Below are 27484 nucleotides of genomic sequence, written 5' to 3' on the forward strand. Positions count from 1 at the left end.
TTTGGGAAGATGTGCAAGGTATATTACATTTAGGCAAAAATAATTCCCAGGGAATAGTCATTGTCACAAGCACAAGTCAGATTTTGTGAAACACTTTCTATAGTAAATCCTGGCAATGTAACATTCAGTTGAGATCCAGTTCTTAAAAATATTTTGAAGTTTATATTTATGTAGAAAAGAAGAATAAAAATAACTTCCAGAATGAAAAATAAGTCCATTCTAAAACTGTTTCTCATACACTGTTCTCTACATAAGCTCAAGTGACAAACTTATTTCCAGTTTCCAGCCCAATATAAATGAGATGAAAACGTAAAATTTCTGGCACTTACTTGAATATTCTTTTCTAATATTGCTGTTAACACATTACAGTGTCTTCATTGTTGAAATTATGAACATGGAAACCTTATTTTAGCTAATAGTATTCTAGTATTCTTATTTGCAGATGCACTTGCAGCCTATATTCCAAAGTTGTGTTAAATATTCCAAGTTGGTGGTGGTTTCCTTGGTCCTTTGGGTTTTGAAAAACGATTTGCAAAACCTGGGAACAAAAATAAAATTGAATGAAAAGTTTTTTAGTATAGAAATGAATAGATTTTAGAGTGTATTATAACATATGCAAGTACATGGACTTTTTTTCAAAAAGTTGGCAACATATCTTTATTTTAATAATAGATTGTAAAGGCATAGTACTTAAGTTAATGCTTAAGTGATGACAGAATACTAATAACATTTTAATTTTGTAGAACACTTACAAATTTAATAATGGTAATAATTAGATGAAGTGAAGAACCCTGGTTACAACAACCTTTGGTAATTCAGCATATACAGTTGACCCTTGAACAGCATTTTCTTTAGCTTATGTATACATATGGCAAACAAAGTATGTGTTAATCAACTGTTTATGTTATGGGTAAGACTTCTGGTCAACAGTATGCTATTAAGAGTTAAGTTCTGGGAGATTTTAAGTTTTGTAGATTGTTGACTACACGGGAAGCAGGGCGGCATCCCTATCCCCCACACTGCTCAAAGGTCAACTGTAATATCCTTTTTTTTCCCAGTTTTATTGACATATTATTGACCTATAACATATGTAAGTTTAAGGTATACAACATGATGATTTGATACACGTATATATTGTGAAATGATTACCACATTAAGGCTAAATAATAACACCTCCATCCCCTCATAAGATAACCATTTTTTCGTGGTGATTACATTTATGATTTAAACTTTCAAGTATATAATACAGTACTGTTATAATTATCATGCTGTACATTAGGCCCCCAGAACTTATTCATCTTACAGCTGGAAGTTTGTATCCTTTGACCAACATCCCTCCATCTCCCCCAGCCACTGGCAGCCACCATTCTACTCTATATTTCCGTGAGTTTGGCTTTTTTAGATTCCGCATAGAACTGAAAACATACAGTATTTGTCTTTCTCTAGCTTACTTATCTCAGTATAATGCCCACCAGTTTCATCCATGTTGTCTCAAACAACAGGATTTCCTTCTTTTTTATGGCTGAATAATATTCATATATATATATATATATATATAAAATGTATATATACATGTTTTCTTTATCCATTCATCTGTCAGGTGGAGACTTAAGTTGTTTCCATGTCTTGTCTAATGTAAATAATAGTTCAATGAACATGGGGTGCAGATATCTCTTCTGAGGTAATGATTTCATTTCCTTTGGATATATACCCAGAAGTAGAACTGCTGAATCATGTGATAGTTCTATTTTTTTGTGTTTTGAGGAACTTCCATACTGTTTTCCATAATGGCTATACGAATTTACATTCACACCAGCATTATACAAGGGTTCTCCTTTTTCCACAGTCTAGCTAATACTTGTCTGTTGTCTTTTTGATAATGCCTGTTCTGAGAGGTGTGAGGTGATATCTCACTGTGCTTTTGATTTGCATTTCCCTGATGATTAGTGATATCAAGCATCTTTTCACATACCTGTTGGCTATGCATATGTCTTTTTCAGAAAAATGTCTATTCAAGTCCTTTGCCCATTTTTTAATTGAATTGTTTGGTTTTTATTTTTTATTATTATTATTTAATTTATTTATTTGTCGGAGAGAGAGAGAGAGCACAGCAGAGGGAGCGGCAGGCAGGGGGAAAAGCAGGCTCCCTGCTGAGCAAGGAGCCTGATGTGGGGCTCGATCCCAGAACCCTGGGATCATGACCTGAGCCGAAGCAGATGCTTAACTGACTGAGCCATCCATGCGTCCTGAATTGTTTGGTTTTTAAAGTAATATCCTACGTCTGCATCTTTTCACCCACCACACACTTATAAAAAAAAAAAAAAAACTAGGAAATTTCAATTTCAGAAAAATAAGCACTACTGCTTTACAAAATTATTGTATTAAACTCAGTTATATTTCTACTTCAGCCCAGAAAGCACTCGATTTACTAAGACATTCTGTTTGAAAAGCTTAGAAAAATAAACTAATAAACAATCCTGAAAAACTAAGTAGTTAATCACTTTTACTTATCTGTCTCCTTCAAACACTCCCCTCTGCCCACCCCCCCCCCACCACCACAAAAGGAGGAAAACAAGGAAATTTTGCACAACCAAGGAAAACTATTTCTGGGTCCTTTCAAAAAGATTTGCAGGTTGATAACATTGTCTCAACATAGGACTTTTCTTTGATGATGGTATATTTTCAAGGTACTCTGGCACAGCAACTTTATGCGCTCAAATTGAACAATGAAAGCTTTGAACAGAACTGATGAAAAGATCAGATGAGATACTTCTTAAAGCATCCAGCACAATGCCCGGCACATCGTAACTACTTAAGTGTTGCTTCAATCAGAACCACAAAAACACTATACCAGAACTAGAAGAAAAGGAGAGTATGGAAGAGGAGAAGAAAAGAATATTAAGAACCCTACTAATACTAAATTTAATAATAGAACCACTAAATTCTACACCTGAAACTAATATTATACTGTATGTTAATTAACTGGAATTTATTTATTTATTTTTAAAGATTTTATTTATTCGTTTGAGACACAGATACAGAGAGAGAGAGAGCATGAGCAGTGGGAGAGGCAGAGGGAGAGGGAGAGGCAGACTCCCTGCTAAGCCAGGAGCCCGATGTGGGGCTCCATCCCAGGACCTGGAATCATGACCCGAGCTGAAGGCAGATGCTTAACCATCTGAGCCACCCAGGCACCCCTAACTGGAATTTAAATAAAAACTTAAATACCAGAAAAAAAATTTTTAATAATAGTGATGATAAAAAAAAAATTGGGGGGGAGAAGCACACAGTCAAGTTCATGTACATTTTACTCCTTTGAGTGATAAAAAAGAAAAAAAGAAGGAAAAATATTTCAGGTTAAATAGTTTCATACACATAGTCACAAACTCATCTATTCAGTCCGGATATTTTGACTATAACCCAAGTGGACTGAGAATAGAAGTAAGAATATAATATACAAGTACTAAGTATCTGAAATATAAGGAACACCGACATTCAGTTTTTTTCACTCATCAATTCTGATAGTTTAGAACAATAGTGAGCTACCTTTTTTTGCATGTAGGCCAATTCAGGAAAAATAAAAATGTTTATAAACCACAAAATTTTTAAATTCACATTTAGATACCTTTTTAAGTAAAATATTACTGCAATTTATATTGCTTCCTTTCTAAAAAAAGAGCCAATGAAAGAGTTGTGCTTTTTAAGGAAGTAAATATTCAAATCTAGGCATATCTGAGAAGAAATAATATGGAGGAAGCTCTCTAATATTTTATCTTCATATTAGATTACAGACTGTTGTAAAGTTAGATGGGTCATGAGTTACTCAAGTGGTATCACGGATTAAGAGAAAAGGAAACAAGGGAACATTTGTGTTCCAGGCAAAGTTTGGTGCTTTTTTCATAGGTTATATAATAATCTATATGAATTTTTTAACTAAATGATTTCGTAAGAATAATTCTTTTTTCCTAACATTTTAAACCTTAGAGTTAATGTAATCCAAATAGAATTTTTACAGCCCAAGAAACATATCCGGAGATTCTAGTTAAATATTTGGCCAAAGTGGAATGAATAGAGACCATAATCCAGGTGTGGCAGAGATTGCTACCTTTCCACCAAAATCTTCCCTTGCTTCTTCAGGAATAGAATTGTATCTCAGCAACTGCCTCCCCAGCATTATTACATTTCCCACTCACTCTTGCAATTTAGATGCAGCACATGTCCAAATTCTCTCCAAGGGAATGTGAGCTGACATGATGTTGCCACTTCCAGGCCAGTCAGTATCTTAAGACCAGAAGAGGAGGCCACACCTCTTACACATCTTCCTCTCATCTTCTTGCCACCTGCAATCTGGATGTGGCAGCAACCCAATTCTAACCATACAGACAAGGACGATACCACAGAGCAGCAGTTCTCAAGGTCTTGTCCTAGGGAATCCTAGGGGGCTCCCAGACCATTTTAGGGGTTCTGCTTTTTAGGTAATTATAATTTTTAGTAATAATAGCCTATATTAATTACTATGCTTCTTACAGAAATTTGTAGTATATGTGATAAAGAGTATCTTAAAGAGTATCATGAATTTATGTCATATAGAATAATAGGATGCTTAAAATAATATGAAATTATTTTAAGTTTATAGTTAGGGGCAGTGGGGCAAACAATTCCTTTAAACTGTCAGAATTGTGCTTCAGCTCCTATGTAGAATGAGCAATATAAGATTAGATAGCAACTGTTGTTCTTATTATCATGCTTGTGTATTTTTTATAACTTTGATTAGCTAGGAACTGGAGTATCATAGCATCTCAGAATTTCTTCATTTGGCTTTGGCTAGTCACATTCATTTAATACATGCCAACAGAGTCATTTGGTTGCCTAGCTTCATTTTCTGCTATGCCAGGCATTTCAGTCCTAGGTAAGATGTTAAGAGGTAGCTAAGGTCAAAAATGAAAAGATAAATTGCATGGAAAGAATATAAATATAATGACCTATACATCAAATTTGAATCATACTTAAAGTTGTATCATACTCTAAGATAAACATTTTTTTTAAACTCTGTTGGAAAATAACACACATACCAAAATTCAGAAAGGAGCTGGAGCAATTTGACTGAACGGCGTCTGCAGACTTGTTTGGGGAAGAACTACAGATACCTAGAATCAAAAGAAAAAAATGTAAGGGAAAAAATGAAGACAGACTCCGATTACTGTTTATCAGACCACATAATTTTGAAATTAAATATTTCCTCCAAAGTAATACTCCCAAATAAACATTATTATAAAATATAACAAAATATAGGTGCTTATAAATGGGCTAACATATAATCTTCTCATTTTTGTGTGGGTATTTTTTAAAGGGTTTTTTTTTTTTTTCCTTTGGAAACATTGCCTAGTAAAGCCCAACACTAAAGAGAATCGCCAGAGTATTCAGAAATAACATCCATTACATTGTGAATCAACTTCTTGGGGGATTCACATTGTGGTTTTTTATTTAATTTTACTTTGCACTCTGATCACTTTTTTTTTTTAAGAGAGAAAGAGCGCACCCACACAGGGGGCTGGGGGAGGGGGAGGGGCAGAGGGAGAGAGAAAATCCTAAGCAAGCTCCACCCTGGATCTCTCAGCCCTGAGATCATGACCTGAGCCGAAATCAAGAGGCAGATGCCTAACCGGCTCAGCCACCCAGGCACCCTGGCACTCTGATCACTCTTAACACGTTTTTATTTTTTTTAAAGATTATATATTTATTTATTTGTCAGAGAGAGAGAGTGAGAGAGCACGAAAGGCAGAGGGAGAAACAGGCTCCCTGCTGAGGAAGGAGCCCAATGTGGGACTCGATCCCAGGACCCATGACCTGGGCTAAAGACAGATGCTTAACCTACTGAGCCACCCAGGCATCCCTCTAAACATGTTTTTAATTAATTTGTTTTCCATATGAGTTCATCCATGGCACATCTATGGTTTTTCTTACAAGTATCCTTTACTCCTGAGTATCTCTCTTCACTTTCCAGTGTATCTTGTCCCCATTATAGATGATTCTAGTTAGGCCCAGAATCTCCCAAAAGCATTGTTACATTGCTTTGTTTTGCTATTTTAGCTACTTACAGGTAGGTTTAAAAATATGTTTCTTTCCCAGCACTTTAATATATTCATGTAACAGTTTCCTGCCCAATTTTAAAAACAATCCAGTGAAAACATCATCCACGTTTTGCATGTGCACTACCTAGCAGTGAAAAAAGATAATTTCAGGTTTGTATAAACCTTCTATAAGACTTTGTGTAAAAACAGCATATGATTAGGGAGAAATTATTAAATATTCACCTTTTTTAGGTATTCAACATTTTGAGTGTAGAGTGGAAGGACTGCATCTATGTTTGTAAACACATGCCTAATGTTAGGATTCAAAAAAACCCTCCCTCTTCATGGAGGTACTTGAGTATGAATCATTAGAGTACATAGTGAATTTCAATCAGATTGAACTACAGTACATATTTATTGAATGCCTATTATGTGCCAAGCATTGAGCTAGGCACTTAGGATACAGACATGAATAAGAAGTGAGTGAAGGTGAGAAAGTTCAGGACCTATCAATCATCATTAAACTGCATATGAGCTGAGGGTTGTATACATCCTTCAGAAAGAAAACATTGTGCCCAAAGGGAATGTTGGATTTGTTTTGTTTTGTTTTGTTTTTTATCACAAGGGACAAAGATTCTGCAAATACATATCAAAGGGAACTGCTATTTTGCATATTGGCTTATCACAGTTTGGTTTGCTTTTTTTTTTCAAAATGGCAGTGCCATATGGTTGAATTTAATATACTTGTAAGTACCTGGTTTTGTTAAGTTATTACATAAACAAGACTGATTATCCTACAATTTACTTTTCTCATTTAATGAAATATCTTGGTTTTTTTCCTATGGCAGCTCCGGTAGAACTATATTATGTCATAGGTATTTTTATGCTGCCTGCCCAACATTAATTCCTCCTTCTGATAACAGAACTTGAGTTTTCCTTTAGGAAACCACCCCTCCCCAATTTTCAGCTCCCATACTTCTGGTGAAGTTGATTCTCGTCTTAGATCAAGGAACTGACCTATGACTAGGGCTAATTTTCAGTTGGTACATTGCCATGGTCATACCAGTTGTTTAGGTCTGACCTCATTTCTTAGTGGTCAGTGTCCATGTGTAACAATTGTTAAATATTTTAATAATAGTTAACAGTATGACAGTATGACACTGCTCTGCTTAATCAGAATATACTGGCAATAATTGGTTCAAGGATGAACAAATGAACCAAACCAAGACAGTCAGGCCCAATCAGCCCTAGTCATCAGACTGTTGCTTGAGCAACCAGGAAAGAGCACACTTTTTTCCATCACAAGCCTGAAACCACATGGTGAAAGCCTCCCCATGAATGAGCAAGCACAGAGTAAAACAAAGCTGAAGATATGGAATGAGATTAGGTCCTGATTATATCATTTGAACTCTTGGTTACCGGCCAATGAATTCCCCTTTTCTGCTTAAGCTAGATTAAGCTGGATTTTCTATCACTTGCAACTGAAGGATACCTGAGTAATTAATGTTTCCCACCAAAAGTAGGCATCAGGCATCCTGGTCGATAGCTTTAATTCTTGTCACCCTATAATTCACTCTCCACACAGCAGCCAGAGGGGTCTTTTTATTTATTTATTTATTTTTATTTTATTTTTTTTAAAGATTTTATTTATTTATTTGAGACAGAGAGAATGAGAGACAGAGAGCATGAGAGGGAGGAGGGTCAGAGGGAGAAGCAGACTCCCTGCCGAGCAGGGAGCCCGATGCGGGACTCGATCCCGGGACTCCAGGATCATGACCTGAGCCGAAGGCAGTCGCTTAACCAACTGAGCCACCCGGGCGCCCCAGAGGGGTCTTTTTAAAAAACAGATCATGTAACATCTCTGCCTAAAGCTCTTCAATGACTGACTTCCCCTTGCACTTAGAATAAACTCTAAACTACTTAACATGACCCGTAAAGATTTAACTACCTTCTCCCCCACCTCCACCATCTTGTCAGCCACTCTTTATTGCTCTGTCCTCTTAATACGATGCAGCTATGATGGCTTCCTCTCAGCTCCTACAACACACCAAACTCACACCTCTGTGCTGTTGCATATGCTGTTCCCTCTATCCGGAGGGCTCCTCTCCCCACTTGTCTCCTGCCTGGCTACTCCTACATGTCTCAGGTTTAATCATCACTTAGAAAGGTCCTCCTGGACCACTCTTTCCAAAATAAATCCCCTTTGTTATTTTGTCTCATAGTTACCCTCTTGGTTTCCTGCACAGCATTTATCACCATGTGTTATTATGTACGTATCTGAATTGTTTAATATCCGAATCCCTCACTAGACTTAAGTTCCACAAAGGCATAGCCCAATACCTGTTGTGTTTGCCATCATATACCCAGTGCCTTGCAGAATGCCTGGCACATAGTAGGCACTCAATGAATATTCAGTGATTGCATAACACTATGCTTAAATGCCAGCTTAAAACACCAGATGAAGAATCCTCATTTTATTGAAAGTAGGACCAGCTTTAACTACAGACCAGTTAGAGATCCAGGCAAAAGGGAGAACATCTGGACTTCAGGAGTTATGAACCATTTGGAAGGGTAAGAGGACACATACCCAAGTATAGGCAGATAAATCTAAAGCTTCAGGATATTTTGAGGGCCAGATATTGTTCTTCATTTAAGGACAAAAGACCAGAGGATGAAGGCAACTGAGAAATTGAAATTAGCTTAGATCTAGAGAATGATCTGGGAGGTCTTATTTAGAAATAAGATTCAGAATCTCTGAGAGTCCCACCACATATTGAATCTATGCCAACCTAAATTTACCTGAAGTTTCTGTGTCTTTGATATCCCCAAGATAGGGTTGGGGCTATAAAAAAAAAAAAAGTTTTTTTTGTTTTGTTATATTTTGTTTTTAAAGAGAAAGAAAACGGTGTTTCATTAGCTAAGCTGTTCAAACCAACCTGGCTAGCTATTCAAGTCAGTCACTTCTTTGTTTTGGGCTATTTTATTTCCCCTGTTTTATACTACAGTTTTCTCTAAAATGTTTAAATTCTCTTTTGACTCACATTAGAGGAAAGAGTATATTTTCCAATCATACTTTAGCCATCATAGGTGAGAAATCCTTTCACTTCTAAGATCAGGTATACTGTCAATGAAAACAGGCTAGCACAAGTTTATTGACAGGGAAGTGAAGAGAAAACTTAGCAGAAATAGGTAAGATTCAGCTATAAACCTTCTTATATAGACAATACCATAAATTATGTTTTCTCAGCACTCTTTGTCCCTCCCTAAAACACCAGTATAATTCCAAATAGCTGTTTGGTCCTTGATGATTAACCAAGTGGATCTAATTCATAAAAAGTATATCACTATTTTTTTAATATACTTTGTAGTTTTAAATAAGGATTTCTCAGATAATCATTTTCCCACAGTTTCAGGAGTCTTTCAGTTTTTTTTTTTTTCATTACAATATAGCAAAAATAATAAGCAACAGACTTATGGCTAATAATACTTGGCAAAAATGGAAACGTGTCAATACTTTGCTTCTTTCATTAAATCAACACATCTGTTTCACAATATGCTTTGCTGTGACTATTTTCAAAGAAAATACATCTGAGGTTAGATTGCTAGGAATATTAAATAACACACTTGTATGACAGCATCTTAGAATGGATAGAAAGTGCCAAACATCATATTATTATTCCTGTCTGTTACACAGAAACTCCCCCTCCCCTTATTCCCCTCCAATGTTAGCACTGTGGAGCCTCACACGCTACGAGGCCTGGGAGTGATCGTTCTGATACAAAAGGCCCTAGCAAGGCTCTGTATAGGAATAATATTGTTAATGTTTTCACAGAGGGGTTATATAAGGAAAAATTACATAATTGTTAAAGTGTATGTATATTCTAAAAAACAAGTAAAAAGAAACTTACTCTTCTTCACATTTCTCAAAATTTTCAAGCTCTACAAAAATGAAAAGGAAAATGTTAGTTTTTTCTTGTTTTCTTATGAAATCCAAAATAGTTTAATCAAGTAGAAATATAGACTTCAGCCGAAAGGATTAATTTCCTTAAAAATAGCCTTCAAATGCACAAAATTATTTTTCCATCTTGCTATTTTAATTCAGTGCAAAGTCTCCACTTGATTTTATCTTGCTATTTTTTCCCATCCACATAAGAATCACTCTATGTATTTAGAAGTAGTGCTATCAAAATATCAGAGAAAAAAGGAGTTCCTACTTTTCTTCTTTATTAGGACCGTTCTGGAAACCACAATGGCTTCCGAAGATAGCTGTAATATGCAGCCATTCCCACTCTAGCCAAGAACTTCTGCCAATCATACTCTGAACTAAATTTACTAAGGTCCACTCCATACTGTTACCATGCTACTTCCTTCTCCGTCCATTCAGCAAACCCACTCTGCCTCCTTTATGGTGAAGTCCCTAACTTATCTCTTCCAGGAACCGACCCATATTTCTTCTTTTCTTCACATACCTCGGCATGTATTTTTTAAATCTGTTCCATGGTATTTTGTTCTTTTTGATATCTTCATGTTGTTTCTCATATAGGCATTCTATTCCAGTGGATTAACTGTCCTCTTTTCAAGGACAGGTAGATATCCTTTAGGACATTTCTACTTTGCTAACACCTAACAGAAGTGTATTTTTCTATATAATAGATATTTAATAAATTCTTTTTGGGGGGAATTTTTTTTTAATTTTTAAAAATAAATCATTAATTTATAATTCAAAATATTGTAGTCAAAATGCTCCCATCTTTGTTCTCCATCTACCCAGTTTCTGATCCTCCCTCCACAGATAACCATTATTGTTCACTTCTTATGTATCCTTTCAGAGTCACTTATAACATATAATACAAATATAGATCATATTTTCTACCTTTTAAGGAAAAGTTAATAAATTATAAATAAATACACTGAGAGTCCTCATTCCTTTTTTAACTATCTAGTATTTCATTATATGCATATACTATGATTTATGACTTATTTAAACAGTTACCCTAATGATTAACAGTCTTGTTGTTTGCAATCAGCTCTTCTTATAATCTAATTTCCATCTTGATTCTGGCAGCAGGGGAGAGGTGGAGGGTGTAAACACCTTCAAAAACGAAAAGACTCTGGCATGTTTCTTAAAACTCCCATCTTTTTTACCTTAGTCCTTGTGAAACCTTTTCCAGGAGTCTTCAATGTCTGTTTTGAAGATGTTGAATTTTCCATGGTATTAGGACAACTAGTAGAATAAGTCTCTATAGGCTGAGCCTGCATACCTTTAAAAAAAATATTTTGTTGTATAGCTTGTTAAGCCTTTGGGATATATATAGTTATATATTCAGTAATTCTTAGCTTGGCTTTTTTATGTATTATTTTTACAATACACTGTGGGTTTTTTTTAATGTATTATTTTTATCTCATTTAATCATTCTTTATACCTTTACCATTTAGGTCCTACTTTTTTGTTAATCTTTTAGAAGTCTCATTTTTATAGCTTTTTTGAGAGGAATATACTGGTCACTTACAATCCTCATCAGCAAGAAGGAAGGACTCCAGGGTTCTTTCTGGGAGTGGAGGTGGCGAGGGAGAAGAACGATCTTGATGTAGATCTGTGATAAGAAGAGCAGACAACAAAAGAAAACAAAACAAAAATCCATCAATTAAAAGTTAGAAGTCAAAACCCCTTTTTGGTGTTGTATAACTGTTCCAACTTTTCAATATTAACCTACAACAAGCAAATAAAAAGTAATCTGAACAATAACTGCAGCCTCAAGAATTTTTTGTTGTTCTAGCTTTTTAGCCAATCAGTCTGTGATGCATCAAAAACTTGTACTCCTTTAGGAAAGTAATTTTCCAAAGAAATTGAACTTGAAATTAATCAAGCTTCTGGTTCTAACTGCCATTTTACATAGAATCCTATGGGGATAGCGTAACATGTTAATAAATAAACCCATGAGAATATAAACAACAAAAATCCAGAATATTCACAGTATTTAGGACAAATGACCCATGCTCTTCTACAAATAAATGGCATGAGGAAATATAAAAAGAAGGGAAAACTGTTACAGATTTTAAAAGCCTTAACAAATATATAAACCAAATGCAGTGTGTAGACTTTGAATCCAGATGCATATAAACCAACTGTAAAAAGACATTTTTGAGGCAATTTGAGAAAATTGAATAAATTCTGGATATTAGATCGTATTAAGGGATTATTGTTAATTTCATTGGTGTGATAATGTTATTATGGTAGGCTTAAAATGTGTTTGGAATTTTCCATTATATAAAGAATTTTAAATAATAGAGCTATTTTCCCACAATAAAGTCCTAAAGATACAAAGGGTATATGATAATCTCATTATACAGTGCTGAGTATAATTACGTACTATATTAATGTCTTTTGAAACTGAAAATGTGGCTCAGTGCTAGAGTTTCACCTATCTTTGGTCTTTGGGTTCTTTAGGCCTTAGGATTTGTCTCTAAAGCAAGTTCTCTTGTTTCTTTCTTATACACCAGGTGATATGCAAAAGTAAAGTACAACCCTTATTTCCAGCACCTTATATAATACCTGGTATACAGTAGGCACTTAATAAATATTTGATAACTACTCTGAAGTTGCTTATCCTCTTCCAGTTTGCTGTTAGAAAATACACTGAGAACTAAAGCTAACTTGCAGTTAATGATATCCCGCCAAATATCTTTCTAAAATACCACTTTCATCTTTTTTTATTTTTTATTTTTTTATTATGTTATGTTAATCCCCATACATTACATCATTAGTTTTTGATGTAGTGTTCCATGATTCATTGTTTGCGTATAACACCCAGTGCTCCATGCAGAACGTACCCTCTTTAATACCCATCGCCAGGCTAACCCATCCTCCCACCCCCCTCCCCTCTAGAACCCTCAGTTTGTTTTTCAGAGTCCATATTCTCTCATGTAAAATACCACTTTCATCTTATTTCTCCCCTGATGAAGAACCTACAATGCTTATTACTTATTACATTAAGTCTAAATTCTTCTGCCTAGCTCTGTGTGTGTATGATAGAATACACATAATAAAATTTGCGATTAATGACAGCACATTTACAGTGTTGTGCAACCATGACCACTATTTCAAAAACATTTTCATCACCCTAAAAAGAAACTCCATACCCATTTAGCAGTCACTTCCCATTTCCTCCAGATTGGATTGGCAACCATGAATCTGCTTTCTCTATACATAGATTTCTTTGACCTGGATATTTTATCTGCCTAACTTTAAAATCCTTCAGAATCTTTCCACATTTTATCCAAATTTACTTTTCATAGTTCCCGAAATAGATCCTCTATTGCAATTAAATTAACCTACTCACCATTTCTCTATACTCATCAAGCTTATTTCTACCTTTTAAGTCGATGTTACCCTGATCCCAGTTCCTGGAATTCCCTCCTTTTTACTCTGTCTATCCATATTCTTAAATTTCTTTCTTCTACTCAGTGAAGCATTTCCTAACCACTCCAGTGTTACCTCCTTTTTTTCCAGACTCCTGGTGATTATAATCAGTCCACGCAGATTATCAGTTAATGGTTCCAAGTAAGTATTAATTTTGCCTACCCAATTTGAATATAAACATTAAACAGTACTTTTTCCTATATGTCCTGACTATTCTAACACTGTATAAGGCATATAGAACTTGCTTAGGAATGGCTCATTTAATAATTGTCTGATTTTAAAAATTGTAATAGGTAACATTTAATGAGAGCTTATTATTTGACAACCACTGTGTTAAAAGCTTTATAAGCATTGTCTCACTTAACCCTTACAAAAACCCTCTAAGAAACAAGTTCTATTATCCTCATATTATAAATGAGGAAAATCAATAGAGAAAGTATATAATTTAACCAAGGTTATGCATTTTGATAACTACTGGTAGGCTAAAGGTTTGAATTAAAGCCTATCTGACTCCAAAGCTCATTAACCTCTATGTTAAACTACCTATGTAATTTGAATAACATGTTCATATGAATAATTATGTTAAGGGCAACTACCACCTGTTATAATGTATGTAAAGTACCTATATGTGCCCAATAAATGTTAACTGTGGATGTTGTTATTTGATGTATAAAACAAGCAAAACTCAGGGCACCTGGGTGGCTCAGTCAGTTAAGCATCTGCCTTCAGCTCAGGTCAGGATCCCAGAGTCCCAGGAGTCCCAGGATGGAGCCCTGTGTTGGGCTCCCAGCTCAGCGGGCAGTCTGCTTCTCCCTCTGCCCCTCCCCATGCTCTTCTCTCTCTCTCTAGCTCACTCTCTCTCTCAAATAAATAAATAAAATCTTAAGAAAAAAAAAAACAAAGCTCAAGAAAATACTGGAGAAGCAACAGCAAGTAAAAGAATCACACTGCTAACAATGGTAAAACCTATAAAATAGAAATGCTGCAAAGTGTTAAGAGATTCTATTTGAAATAGATTTTTTGTTGTTGTTTGTTTGTTTTAAGGATTATGTATCAAGGAGCAGAATTCTAAAATCCTGTGTTTTCCTTGCCCTTGAAAAAACAAAACCCCTAGCCTGGGAAACTCAGAAATAAACCAATAAATAGTGGGAGCTATTATGGGAACCATGCCATCTCCTGAGGTGAATTACTCTAAACTTAACGAGTCATTCTTATAGTATAAATTCTTAGGGCTAAATGTCATCTAAAGCCAGGGGAAATTTTTTACCTGATTTGGGACTCCGGAGTTTTACACTCTGAAAGAAAGAAAGAAGAGAAAAGTGGAAAAAGAATACGTACACAAATTTACAAACTCAAAGCAATAAAAGGCATTTTTGAAAGCATATTTCATATAGTTATAGAGATAGTTATGAAATGTTGACCTTATTTTTCCTAATTTGTAAGCACACTAAATTAAGAAAAAGCATCCTTAACTCTTAGAGTGCTTTACTCTCTTTTTGTAAATTTATTTTTTTCCTTTTTTTATAAAGAAAGCTTATGAATTTTTAATATTTTTAAATTATTTTTTTAAACTTCAAGTAGAATTAACATACAGTGTTATATTAGTTTCAGGTGTAAAATGTAACGATTCAACAATTCTATACATTACTCAGTGCTGTTCACAATACGTGTACTCTTAATCCCCTTCACCTATTTGACCCATGCCCCCACCCACCTCCCCTCTGCTAACCCTCAGTTTGTTCTCTATAACTATGAGTCTATTTTTCTGTTTGTCTCTTTTTTCTTTGCTCATTTGTTTTGTTTCTTAAATTCCACATGTAAGTGAATCATATGGTATTTGTCTTTCTCTGTCTGACTTATCTCACTTAGCATAATACCCTCTAGGTCCATCCATTTGTCACAAATGACAAGATCTCATTCTTTTTTTGGCTGAATAATATCCCATGATATGTATGTGTATAGTATATGTGTGTTTGCTTGTATACATATATATGTCATATCTTCTTCTTTATCCATTATCTATGGATGGGCACTTGAGTTGCTTCCATATCTTAGCTATTATAAAGAATGCTGCAGTAAACATAGGGGTGCATGTATCTTTTCAAATTAGTGTTTTTGTTTTCTTTGGTAAATACCCAGTAGTAGAATTACTAGATCATATGGCAATTCTATTTTTAACTTTTTGAGGAACTTCCATACTGTCTTCCATAGTGGCTGCACCAGTTTGCATTCCCACCAGTTCACAAGGGTTCCTGTTTTCCCACATCCTCACCAACACTTGTTTTTTGTTTTTGATTTTAACCATTCTGACTGGTGTGAGGTGATATCTCATTGTGATTTTGATTTGCATTTCCCTGATGATTAGTGATGGGCATCTTTTCAGGTCTGTTGGCCATCTGTATTTCTTCTTTGGAAAAATGTCTATTCATATCTTCTGTCCATTTTTAAAATTAGAGATTATTTAGGTTTTTTTGGTGTTGAGTTGTATAAGTTCTTTAAATATTTTGGATATTAACCCCTGATCGAATATATCATTTGCAAATATCTTCTGCCATAACCTTATGGTGATTTTTATATGTCATGGCAATTGGTCCTAAACTAATCCTTTTTTTATTTATTTCCTTCCTACTCAGAACATTTCCCAGAAAATTTAATTGGAGGTAAACTGTTGAAATTGAAATTACTTCATGACATTGGAGAAGGAGTGATTGTTCTTAGCTCTAGCAGTTGTTAAGATAAAGACCATTACATGTGGGCATATTATTAAAAATAATAATAACTACTAATATATTAAAAGTATAATTTAAAAGATAGAGAAATTTGCCTACCAGCATTGCAATTGCAGGCACTTTAAAATGTTTGTTTAGTTAATTACTTTTCTGATCTCTGAAAATTTAAGGTAGTTGGTTCATAGAATATATACAAATGTATAACAGATTATTGAAGTATAGATTTTACTTCCAGAAGTGGGGAGCATTATTCCAAAAAGTTTATCTTAAATAATACAGACATCTGTCATTCAAAAAATCATTCTCTACAATATATGTATCGCAGTGAACACAATACAGCCTACCAAATGACTACTATGAACAGGCTACCTACTTATGAAACATTTATTTTTACCTTAACTGTCCTTCAGGAACCAGTTCAAATATTTCCTCTTTCACTAAGCCTTCCTTAGTCACTTCCAACTTGAAAGTTTCTTAAGGGCAAGAATTGTGTTTTATCCATTGTCTTCTCCCCACATCCTCTAACACATTGTTTTATAAGGAGTACCTGCTTAGTAGTTATTGAGTGATAGGTGTTAAAAATACAAGGAGTAGGATTATGGTCTGTCGAATCCAGATGAGTAGGAAAAAAAAAGAAAAAATAGTTATGGACCTTAGTTGGTCTGAGTCTCACAGTGTCATCAGATGTCTTTGACTCAGATGTTCCACTCCATTCTAGTGATGCTCCAACTTTTGCCTCCACAGCTGAAGATAAGGATTTGGGAACATTCAGTGGGAATTCTCCTGGAAGAAAGTACATTTGGTCCAATTCTTAGGAGTGTTGTAATTCTGTTAGAACAATGCAAATGTTACTCAGCAATAGCACACAGAACATTGACAGGACCTGAGGAGTATTCTAGTTAATCCACTTTATTTTACACTTACTGAACTGCACTCACCATCTTCCTCCAGCACAATAAAAGATTCAGGTGTCCGTTCAGGAAGTGGAGGGGGGACTTCATCATCTATCCTTGGAGAAGTTGCTATCCAAAATGCCAGAAATATAACCATAATTCTTCATTAGAAAAATCCAAAGGAAATTCTTTTTTAAAAAAAAAGATTTATTTATTTATTTGAGGGAGAGAGAGAGAGAGAGAGAGCAAGCATGAGTGGAAGGGAGAGAGAATCTCAAGCAGACCCCATGCTGAGCATGGAGTTGTACATGGGGCTCAATCTCAAGACCCTGAGATCACGATCTAAGCCAAAACCAAGGGCAGTATGCTTAACCCACTGTGCCACCCAGGCGCCCCACCAAAGGAAATTCTTATATTCTAATCTTGATGTAAAGTCCATCAGGCATCATTACAATACTTAAGCTGGTATGTGTTTCCTCAAGGAAAAAGCAAAATAAATTCTCCCATTTTAAGTTGCAAACCCAGGAGGCTTTCCTGCTTCTTCAAAATTTATTATTTCTTTTAAAGGCTCCAAAGTATTTTGATCAAGTCACTGAGTACCAGTTAACAGAATATAAAACATTATATTAATTCGGGAGATTTTGAATTGTTTTCTATATAACCTTTTTGTTTTATATAGAATATACAATAAAGCATGGTAAAGCATTTTGAAATATGCCAAGGATTCAGTTACAGAGTAGGTAGAAGTATAAAGATTTTATTATCTCTTCTTCATTCTACACTGAAGAATGTGGATGTTTTTCCTTTTTACAAAACAATGGCATATCAAGGTTTTCTATTTTTCTACAAAAAAATTCAGAATTTTTATAGAAAAATTCAAATGCTATTATAAGAAACTGCCACCAGGTGGCAACATGTCAACGATGTTACAATACCTAAAGCCGGGATTTGCTGGTTTGTTTTTTTTTTTAAAGATGATGCTCAGAGAAATTTAAGGTATTGTGGATATCTTAAAAAAAATAATCCTTTAAATTATAAAACAAGATCAAAGAATATAAAATAAAGAAGGAACTAGGTCCAGATAAGATATTTTTGTAACAAACTACACATCCACACATCTGTCTACTAAGAAACGCTGTACAATAAATAATGTTATAGAAAAAAAAACTTTCTCTACTTCCTATTCAGGTAAAATGTTACTTATAAATTTCTGATAATATATCTGGAGAGTTAAACTTGCTCTTCACCTTCTTCCATATCAAGCTATTGTAACCATCTCTAGCAGAGTATTTACTTCTACTTTCAAACCACTCAATAAAAGAAAAACAATATGCATAATATGCAAAAATCCAGGATTATAAAGGTGAAAAAGTATGAACGTAAAGGTGAATATAAGATGAAAGTCCCACACAGAATACTAAATACACATTCTCATCTACTACATTATTACACAAAAATGGGAAGAAATCAGGTCCTCCTCTTCCAACTCCTGCAGGAAGAGAATTCAGTGCTTAGAGATCTGTTCAACTCAGTGCAGCCATATGGTTGAGCAATAAAAGCCCTGAATGACCACGTGGTGCTGTGGATCAAATCCTTCCTGCTGTTCCCTTGGAAGTTGCTTCTGCATAGCAAGGGTAAATTGTGGACCTCTGATATACATCCAGAGGAATGGGGACTGCCTTCTTTAGAGGCACTCTTACTGGCATAGTTTCATCAATGATTACATGTTTGTTATTGCTATTTTTTAACTTATCACATCAGGAAAACCCTTCTGGAATTTATTTCTTTGAGGAGGAGAAGGAAGAAGGAGAAAGAAGCAGAGAAAGACTAGGGGGAGCATAAGAAGAAACCAAATCTATAGAAACAGAGTGAAATCTAAAATGCCATATAAACTTCTAAAAATAACTTACCTACTACCTCTGTCTCTGGGTTCCGTTGGGGGTAATCAGTTGGAGGACTCAATGCTAAAGAATCACGTGAATTGTAACAAGAAAAGAGGGTTGTAGAAGATGCTGGCAATGGGGAACAAGGTAAAACATTTCCATCTGGCTTCTCAGGTAAATCAAGAGACATCTTAGAACCAGCACTACTTGGAGACAATGATAAGAAATAAGGATCTTCTAAAGACATGTAAGAATATGCATTAAGAGCCTGAGAGTCCTGCCTCTTTGCATCAGGGGCCTTGCACATTTGGGGCTGAGAGCCAGATGGCAGTGAATCATTGAGTTCTGCTGAAGAAACATGCCTTGCTCTTTGAGCCTGCTCAAGACAAGAGTTGTGGGGTTGAGGTTCCAAACAAGAAACATTTTCCTTGATGTCCAGCTCTTTGGTGTCTCTCTGTTGTATCAGCTCAAAGGGAGTTGATTTGGTCCGCATTATTGGCCCCTTTGAATTAAAATACCTTCCTGCTACATCAGCAGATTTAGAATTTGGACACACTCCAAACAAAATGGCGCTCCAGTCTAAACTTTGATGCTTCTGAAGAGACTCCCCAGCTATTGCAAACGCCTTTGTCTCCCAATTCGTGGTTGTATCAGCATTTTTGTTACAACTACAATTTAGCTCCAAAAAGTCAAAAGCACTGCTCTGTTCAGTAGGGTGCAAAACTAACCCTTCCTTTTCACTTATGAAAGAAGTCCTGAGGTCAAAGGAAGAAGCTTGTGCACTTTTCACCCTTAGCCTTGGTTTGTTCTGTTGCTTCATCCGATTTGCTTCTCTTATGCCACTGAAACAAAAAGAAAGTAATGATGACACCGCAGCCCAAAGAGGTCTCTTCTTAGCATCACAATGAGTTAGAAGCATGAGATTTGCCCCCCACCCTGACATAACTAGACAACATTGGGGTGTGTAAAACTGTACTCACCTTTTTGGTAAATTAGGAGAATCAGACTCTGTTTCTAGAGTGGGATTTTGCTCAAGAACTGAATACTGTGCTTGAATCTTCAAGAGAAATAAGGAAGACACTGGTTTTCAGTGAAGAAATGGCAATGAGATATTTTAACATTCAAAAAGTTGAGAAATTATTTTTCAGAAACCTAAAGATTTTAAATCATTCATGAAAGAGATGAGTTTCCAAAATATTGAGCCCAATAAGAACTTGTTCACATATCAAGATCAAGGGATCCAAATAAAGGATTAATAATAGTGTTACAGAAGCTAGAAAGTGTTTGCTTATAGTATTAAATGTGGGAGTTTTAACATGTCTTTAGGGGTACCTTTATTCTTATGAACAATCTACCTTCAGAAATTACATCATCTCAAATCTTAAATTAGTAAGTGCTTATTAGGTCCTCATACTTACCTTGTTCTACCTCTTTCTTCCTTACCATGCTCTAGCTATACTGTTTTTCTTGCCTTTCCTTAAGCATACCAAACTTGTTTCCAATTCCAGCCTTTCACACTTACTATTCCCTCTGATTAAAATACTCTTGCTCCAGATTTTCCATAACTGGCTCTTTCTAAGTAATTATGCTATACTTAAATGTCACCTGCATAAGAAAACCTTCTCTGACCACTCAACCTAAAATCATACTCCCACATACTTGTCAGTCACTCTCTTTTTTTCTTCATAGCAATTATCACATTATCGAATATGTTATGTAGAATCTTAGATACCACCAATTTGTAAAATATATCCTGATTTTAGAAATGTTTAAATATATTTTTTAAATGTCATCAGCCATTGTAAGATTCCACCTATTATGGGTTTAATTATGACTCAAAAAGATATGTTGAAATCTAATCCCTGATATCTGTGAATGTGACCTTATATGGAAATAGAGTCTTTGCAGATGTTATTAGTCAAGATGAGGTCATACTGGATTGAGGTGGGCCCTATCACAATAACTGTGTCCTTATAAAAAAATAAAACAGAGACTCAGAGACATACAGGGAGAATGCCATGTGATGATGGGGACAGAGACTGGAGCAATGTATCCGCAAACCAATGAATGCCAGAGATTGCTGCCAAACACCAGAAACTAAGAGACAAGGAAGACTCTTGCTAGAGCTATGAGAGAAAGCATGGCCTTGCTGACACTTTGATTTTGGACTTCCTACCTCCAGAACTATGAGAAAATAATTTTTTTTTTTTAAGAAGTACCAGTTTTATGAAGTGTGTTGCATCTAAAGATTAAGATTTTTTTTTTTTTTATTTGACAAAGAGAGAGTATACAAGTGCACAAGCAGGGGGAGCAGGAGAGGGAGAAGCAGGCTCCCCACTGAGCAGGGAACCTGATGCAGGGCTCGATCCCAGGGCCCTGGGGTCATGACCTGAGCCAAAGGCAGATGCTTAACCGACTGAGCCATTCAGAGGCCCTGAAAATAAATTTGTTTTAAGTCCTCCTTAGTTTGTGATATTTGTTACAGCAGGTCGGGTAAACTGATAAGATATTAATACCCCACTTTCAGTAATGGATAGATCAGACAGAAGATCACTAAGGAAATAGAGGACAGACATGAACAACACCATAAACCAATTAAATCTAACAGCACATATAGAACACTCCATGTTACAACATACACAATTCTTCTCAAACTTATATGGAACATTGCACAGGATAGACCATATGGTAGGCCACAAAACAAGTCTTTTCTTTTTAAATTTTATTTTATTATGTTATGTTAGTCACCATACAGTATATCATTAGTTTTTGATGTAGTAATCCACAATTCATTGTTTGCATGTAACACCCAGTGCTCCATGCAATACGTGCCCTCCTTAATACCCATCACTGGGCTAACCCATCCCCCCCACCCCCGTCCCCTCTAAAACCCTCAGTTTGTTTCTCAGAGTCCATAGTCTCTCATGGTTCGTCTCCCCCTCCGATTGCCCCCTTCATTTTTCCCTTCCTTCTCCTAATGTCCTCCATGCTATTACTTGTGTTCCACAAATAAGTGGAACCATATGATAATTGACTTTCTCTGCTTGACTTATTTCACTTAGCATAATCTCCAGTCCCATCCATGTTGATGTCAAAGTTGGGTATTCATCCTTTCTGATGGCTGAGTAATATTCCATTGTATATATGGACCACATCTTCTTTACAAAACAAGTCTTACTAAATTTTAAAATATTGAAGTCATACAAAGTATCTTTTCCAATTATAATGGATTGAAACTAAAAATTAATAACAAAAAGAAAACTAGAAAATTCACAAATGTGTGTAAATTAAACAACTAATGGGTCAAAGAAGAAATCACAAAAGAAATTAGAAAATATTGAAAAATGAACAAAAACACAGCATACCAAAATGTATGAGATATAGTGAAAGTGATATTCAGAGGGAATTTATAGCTATAGATGCCTACTCTTAAAAAGAAAGATCTTGGGTGCAACACTATATGTTAATTAATTGAATTTAAATAAAAAAAGAAGAAAGATCTCAAATCAATAACTTAGCTTTACACCTAAGGAACTAGAAAAAAAAGCAAACTAAACCAAAAGCTAGCAGAAGGAAGGAAATATTAAAGATTAGAGCAGAGCTAAATGAAATAGAGACTAAGAAAACAATGGAGAAAATCAACAAAACCAAAAATTGATCCTTTGAAGAGTTCAATAAAAGTGACAAACCTTAGTTAGATTGACTAAGGAAAAAAGAGAGAAGACTCAAATTACCAAAATCTCAAATTACAGAAATAAAAGTGGGTATGTTACTACCAATTTTACAGAAATAAAAAGTATTATAAGACAATAATGTGAACAATTGTACACCGACAAATTGTACAACCTAGATGAAATGGACAAATTCTTAGAAACACATGATCAACCAAACTGACTCAGGAAGAAATAGGAAATTTGAATAGACCTAGTAAGTAGACTGAATCAGTAATCAAAAGACCTTCCAACAAAGAAAAGCCAGGACCAGATGGTTTCATTAGTGAATTCTACCAAACATTTAATGAAGAATTAATACCAGTCTTTCACAAACTCTCCCAAAAAGTTGACACTTGCTAAGTCATACTATGACGCCAGCATTACCCTGATACCAAGGCCAGACAAAGATACTACAAGAAAAAGAAAACTATAGATCAGTATCATTTATGATTATTGATGCAAAGTCCTCAACCAAATACTAGCATACTGAATTCAGCATCATATTAAAAGGATTATATGTCATGACAAAGTGGGATTTATTCCCAGAATGCAAGGATTGTTCAACATACAAAAATCAATCAACATAATACACCACATTAATAAAATAAAGGAGAAAACCCTCACATGAGAATGTCAGTTGAAGCAGAAGAAAAGCATTTGAAAAAATTCATGATAAAAACAACAGTCCAGAATATACAGAGAACTCCTAAGACTCAACAACAGCAACAACAAAAACCCAATTCAAAAATGGGCAAAAGACTTATATATAGACACTTTTCAAAAGATGATATACAAATGGCCAATGAGCACGTGAAAAATGCTCTCCATTGCTAATCAGAAAAATACAAACCAGAACCACAATGAGATACTACTTTATACCCATTGGATGGTTACCATAAATAAGCAAACAAAAATAGTTGCTAAGGATATGGAGAAATTGGAACCTTGTATATTGCTAGTAGGGATGTAAAATGGTGTAGCTGCTGTAAAAAACAGTATGGCAGTGCCTCAAAAAATTAAACACAGAATTATCATGTGAGGAGCACCTGGCTGGCTTGGTCAGAAGAGCATGTGACTCTTGATCTCAGGGTCGTGAGTTCGAGCCCCATGTTGAGTGTACAGATTACTTAAATAAATATTAAAAAAAAAAAATTATCATATGACCCAGCATTTCCACTTCTGCATATATACCCCAAAGAACTGAAAACAGGAATACAAAAAGATATTTACACACTCATGATCTTAGCAGTATTATTCACAATAGCCAAAAGGTAGAAGTAAACCCCCATTCACCAATGGATGAATGGAGAAACAAAGTGTGTCATACAATGGAATATTATTCAGCCTTAAAAAAGAAGGAAATTCTGACATGTTATGACATTGATGAACCTTGAGGACATTATGCTAAGTGCAATAAGCCAGACACAAAAGGACAAATATCATGTGATCCCACTAATACGACGTACCTAGAGTATTCAAATTCATAGATACAAATGGTAGAATAATGGTTGCCAAAGATGGGGGGAGGGGAAGAAGGATTGGGGAACTATTATTTAACAGGTATAAAGTTTCAGTTTTTCAAGATAAAAAGAGTCCTGGAAATGTATGGTGGTGATAATTGCACAACAATATGAATGTTCATAGTACCATTGAACTATGCACATAGAATTAATTAAGGTGGTTAAATTTATGTATATTTTACCACAATTTTAAAAAAGATTTTATTTTAGGGAGAGAGCATGTATGCATGCACCCATGCAAATGGGGGGAGGAGCAGAGGAAGAGGAAGAGGGAAAGAATCCCAAGCAGACTCCGTGCTAAGCACAAGCCCAACTGGACTTGATCCCACAACCCCAAGATCATGACCAAGCCAAAACCAAGTGTCAATGCTCAACTGACTGAGCCACACAGGTGCCCCTACTTTACCACAATTTAAAAATTTTGAAAAAAAATAGGCAAAGGACTTGGATATACATTTGTCCAAAGAAGATATACAAACGGCCTATAAGCACACAAAAATGATGCTCAACATCAATTAATCATTAGGGAAATGCAAATCAAAACCATGAGATACCACTTGACACCCATTAGGATGGCTATTATCTAGAAAAAAAAAAAAAAACAACCCCCAAACCAGAAAATACCAAGTGGTGGCATGGATGTGGAGAAATTGAAACTCTTGTGCATTGCTAGTGGGGATGTAAAATTTTGCAGCTGCTGTAAAAAACAGTATGGCACTACCTTTAAAAACTAAACCTAGAATTACTGTATGATCCAGCAATTCCTGGATTCTTCTGGGTATATACCCCAAAGAATTTAAAGTAGGGACTTCAACAAATATTGGTACACCGATTTTTTTAAAAGATTTTATTTATTTATTTGAGAGAGAGAGAGAGCACATAAACAGGGGAAGCAGCAGAGGGTAAGAGAGAAACAGGCTCTCCATTGAGCGGGGAGCCTGACGCAGGGCTCGATCCCAGGACCCTGGGATCGTGACCTGAGCCGAAGGCAGGCACTTAACCGACTGAGCCACCCAGGCGCCCCAGTACAACAATTTTTATAGCAGCATTATTCACAGTAACCAAAAGGTGGAAACAATTCAAGTATCAATTGGTGGATGAATGAATAAGCAAAATATGGGATATACACACAATTGAATATTATACAACCATAAAAAGGAATGAAATTCTGATGCATACTAAAAAAAAATAGATGAACCTTAAAAACATGCCACATGAAATAAGCCAGATTCAAAAGAATAAATACATGATTCCACATATATGATGTACCTAGAATAAGCAATCTTATAGAGACAAAAATTAGAATAGAAGTTGTTAGGGGTTGGGGTAGGGGGCATGGAGAGTTTCTGTTTAGGATGATGAAAAATTTCTAGAAATAAATAGTAGTGATGGTTATGCATATAGCAAAGGTACTTACTGCCACTGCATTATACACTTAAAAATGGTTAAGGAGGTAATTTTTTCCACTGTGATACAATGATATATTTGACCACAACAGAAAATATGAATGGGGAAAGTGTTTCCTCCTCCTATTTTCTGGTATAGATTGTATAAAATTCATGGTAATTCTTCCCTAACTATTTGGTTGGAATACTCAAGTGAAATTATGTGGGTCTAGAGATTTCTTTTTTGGGAGTTTTAAATTATGAATTCCATTTCCTTGACTGTTATGGGGCTATTCAAATAATTTATTTCATGTTGAGTAAGCTATGGTAGTTTGTATTTCATGAGGAAGTAATCCATTTTGTCTAAGTTGTCAAGTGTAGATGTGTCCAGTTCATACTATATTCCTTTATTATCCTTTTGATATCTGCAGAGACTCTAGGGCTCTCCCATTTCACTCCTGATATTGGTCATTTCTATCTTCTTTTTTCCTCAGCTGTCTTCATAGAGGTTTGTCAACTTTATTGATCATTTTGGCTCTTTTTCCACAGTTTTTGTTTTCAATTTCATTGATTTCTGCTCACTATTTCTTTCCTTCTCTTTTCTTTGGGTTTATTTTGCTTTTTTCCTCCCTTAGATTCTTAAAAGTGGGAGCTCAGATTGTTGATTTGAGACTTTTGCTGTTTTCAAATGTTTGCATTTAGAGTGCTATAAACTTTCCCCTCAAAACTGCTGTAGCTCTGTCCCACAAATGTCAATGTGTTCATTTTTATTCAGTTCAATGTGTGTTTTTTTAAAAATTTCCCATGAAACTCCCTCTTTCACTCAATGGATTATTTAGAAGAATGTAGTTTAGTTTCCAAGTGTTTGGACCTTTTCCTGTTATCTTTCTGTTATTGACTTCTAGTTTGATTCCACTGTGGTCAGAGAATACATTCTGTATGATTTCAGTTCTTTTAGATGTTTGAGATTGTTTTGTGGCCCTGAATATAACTGATCTCAGTATATGTTCCATCAACACTTGAAAAAAAAGATGTGTGTTCTTGTGATGTTGATTGGAATGTTCTATAAATATCGATTTGATCCTGTTGGTTGATGGTGGTGTTGAGTTATCCTATATTCTTGCCGATTTTCCATTGAGTTTTTCTATCAGTTGTTAAGAGAGGAGTACTGAACTATAACCAGATTTGTCTATTTCTCCTTTCAGTTCTGTCAGTTTTTGCTTCACATATGTTTGGTTCATACACGCTTAGGACTACTATCTATGTCTTATTGGTGGATTGATCCTTTTATCATTATATAATGTCCCTTCCTGCCTATGATAATTTTCTTTGCTCTGAAGCCTACTTTATCTGATATTAATATAGCCACTCGTGCTATATTCTTTCCTTTATTCATGTTTATATTTATTTTTAATTTTTTTGCCATTTAACATTATTCTACTCTAGCATAAAAGACTTTTCTTTCTTACAGATTATTTCCTTGGAGCTCTAGTGGACCTGACTATTGTATAGGTACCCTGGGTTTAGATTCAAAATCTCCCCATAAATGACCACAACAAATCTTTAGGCCACATCTTTTGAAATCCATTGAAAGGTGGATTAACAATTTTCCAAACAATCTATAGACAATAGAACTCTGACCATAAAGAGTACATTAACTCAACTTACACTACAATAGTCCTGCTGACCTTCTATTATCCTTGTTATTTTTTTCTTCAAAAAATTTTTTTAGATTTTATTTATTTATTTGAGAGAGAGAGGGAGAGCAGGCAGAGCAAGAGAAGAATGAGAGGGAGAAGCAGACTCCTCACTAAGTGGAGAGCCTATTGTGGGACTTGATCCCAGGAACCTGAGATCATGACCTGAGCCA

At 35.2% G+C, this 27484-nt stretch overlaps 1 protein-coding gene across 4 annotated transcripts in view; it reads right to left on the minus strand.

The window, feature by feature from the left end:
• Positions 1-324: 324 nt before the first annotated feature.
• PTPN22 (protein tyrosine phosphatase non-receptor type 22) overlaps positions 325-27484 on the minus strand; it is a 57980-nt gene continuing 30820 nt past the window's right edge. For 3 of the 4 annotated variants that reach the window (XM_044914102.1, XM_044914103.1, XM_044914100.1), the window contains 10 exons: positions 19977-20053; positions 19024-19838; positions 17159-17242; positions 16873-17003; positions 14759-14786; positions 11582-11665; positions 11217-11332; positions 9980-10010; positions 5073-5147; positions 325-538 (listed from right to left, as the gene is read on the minus strand). In XM_044914102.1, the coding sequence (XP_044770037.1) occupies positions 474-538; positions 5073-5147; positions 9980-10010; positions 11217-11332; positions 11582-11665; positions 14759-14786; positions 16873-17003; positions 17159-17242; positions 19024-19838; positions 19977-20053 (1506 nt within the window). In that variant the 3' untranslated portion in view covers positions 325-473. The remainder of the gene's footprint in view (positions 539-5072; positions 5148-9979; positions 10011-11216; positions 11333-11581; positions 11666-14758; positions 14787-16872; positions 17004-17158; positions 17243-19023; positions 19839-19976; positions 20054-27484) is intronic. The other variant, XM_044914101.1, reaches the window with a different exon arrangement.

The sequence above is a fragment of the Neomonachus schauinslandi genome, chromosome 4 (genome assembly GCF_002201575.2).
Source record: "Neomonachus schauinslandi chromosome 4, ASM220157v2, whole genome shotgun sequence".
NCBI classification, from domain to species: domain Eukaryota; kingdom Metazoa; phylum Chordata; class Mammalia; order Carnivora; family Phocidae; genus Neomonachus; species Neomonachus schauinslandi.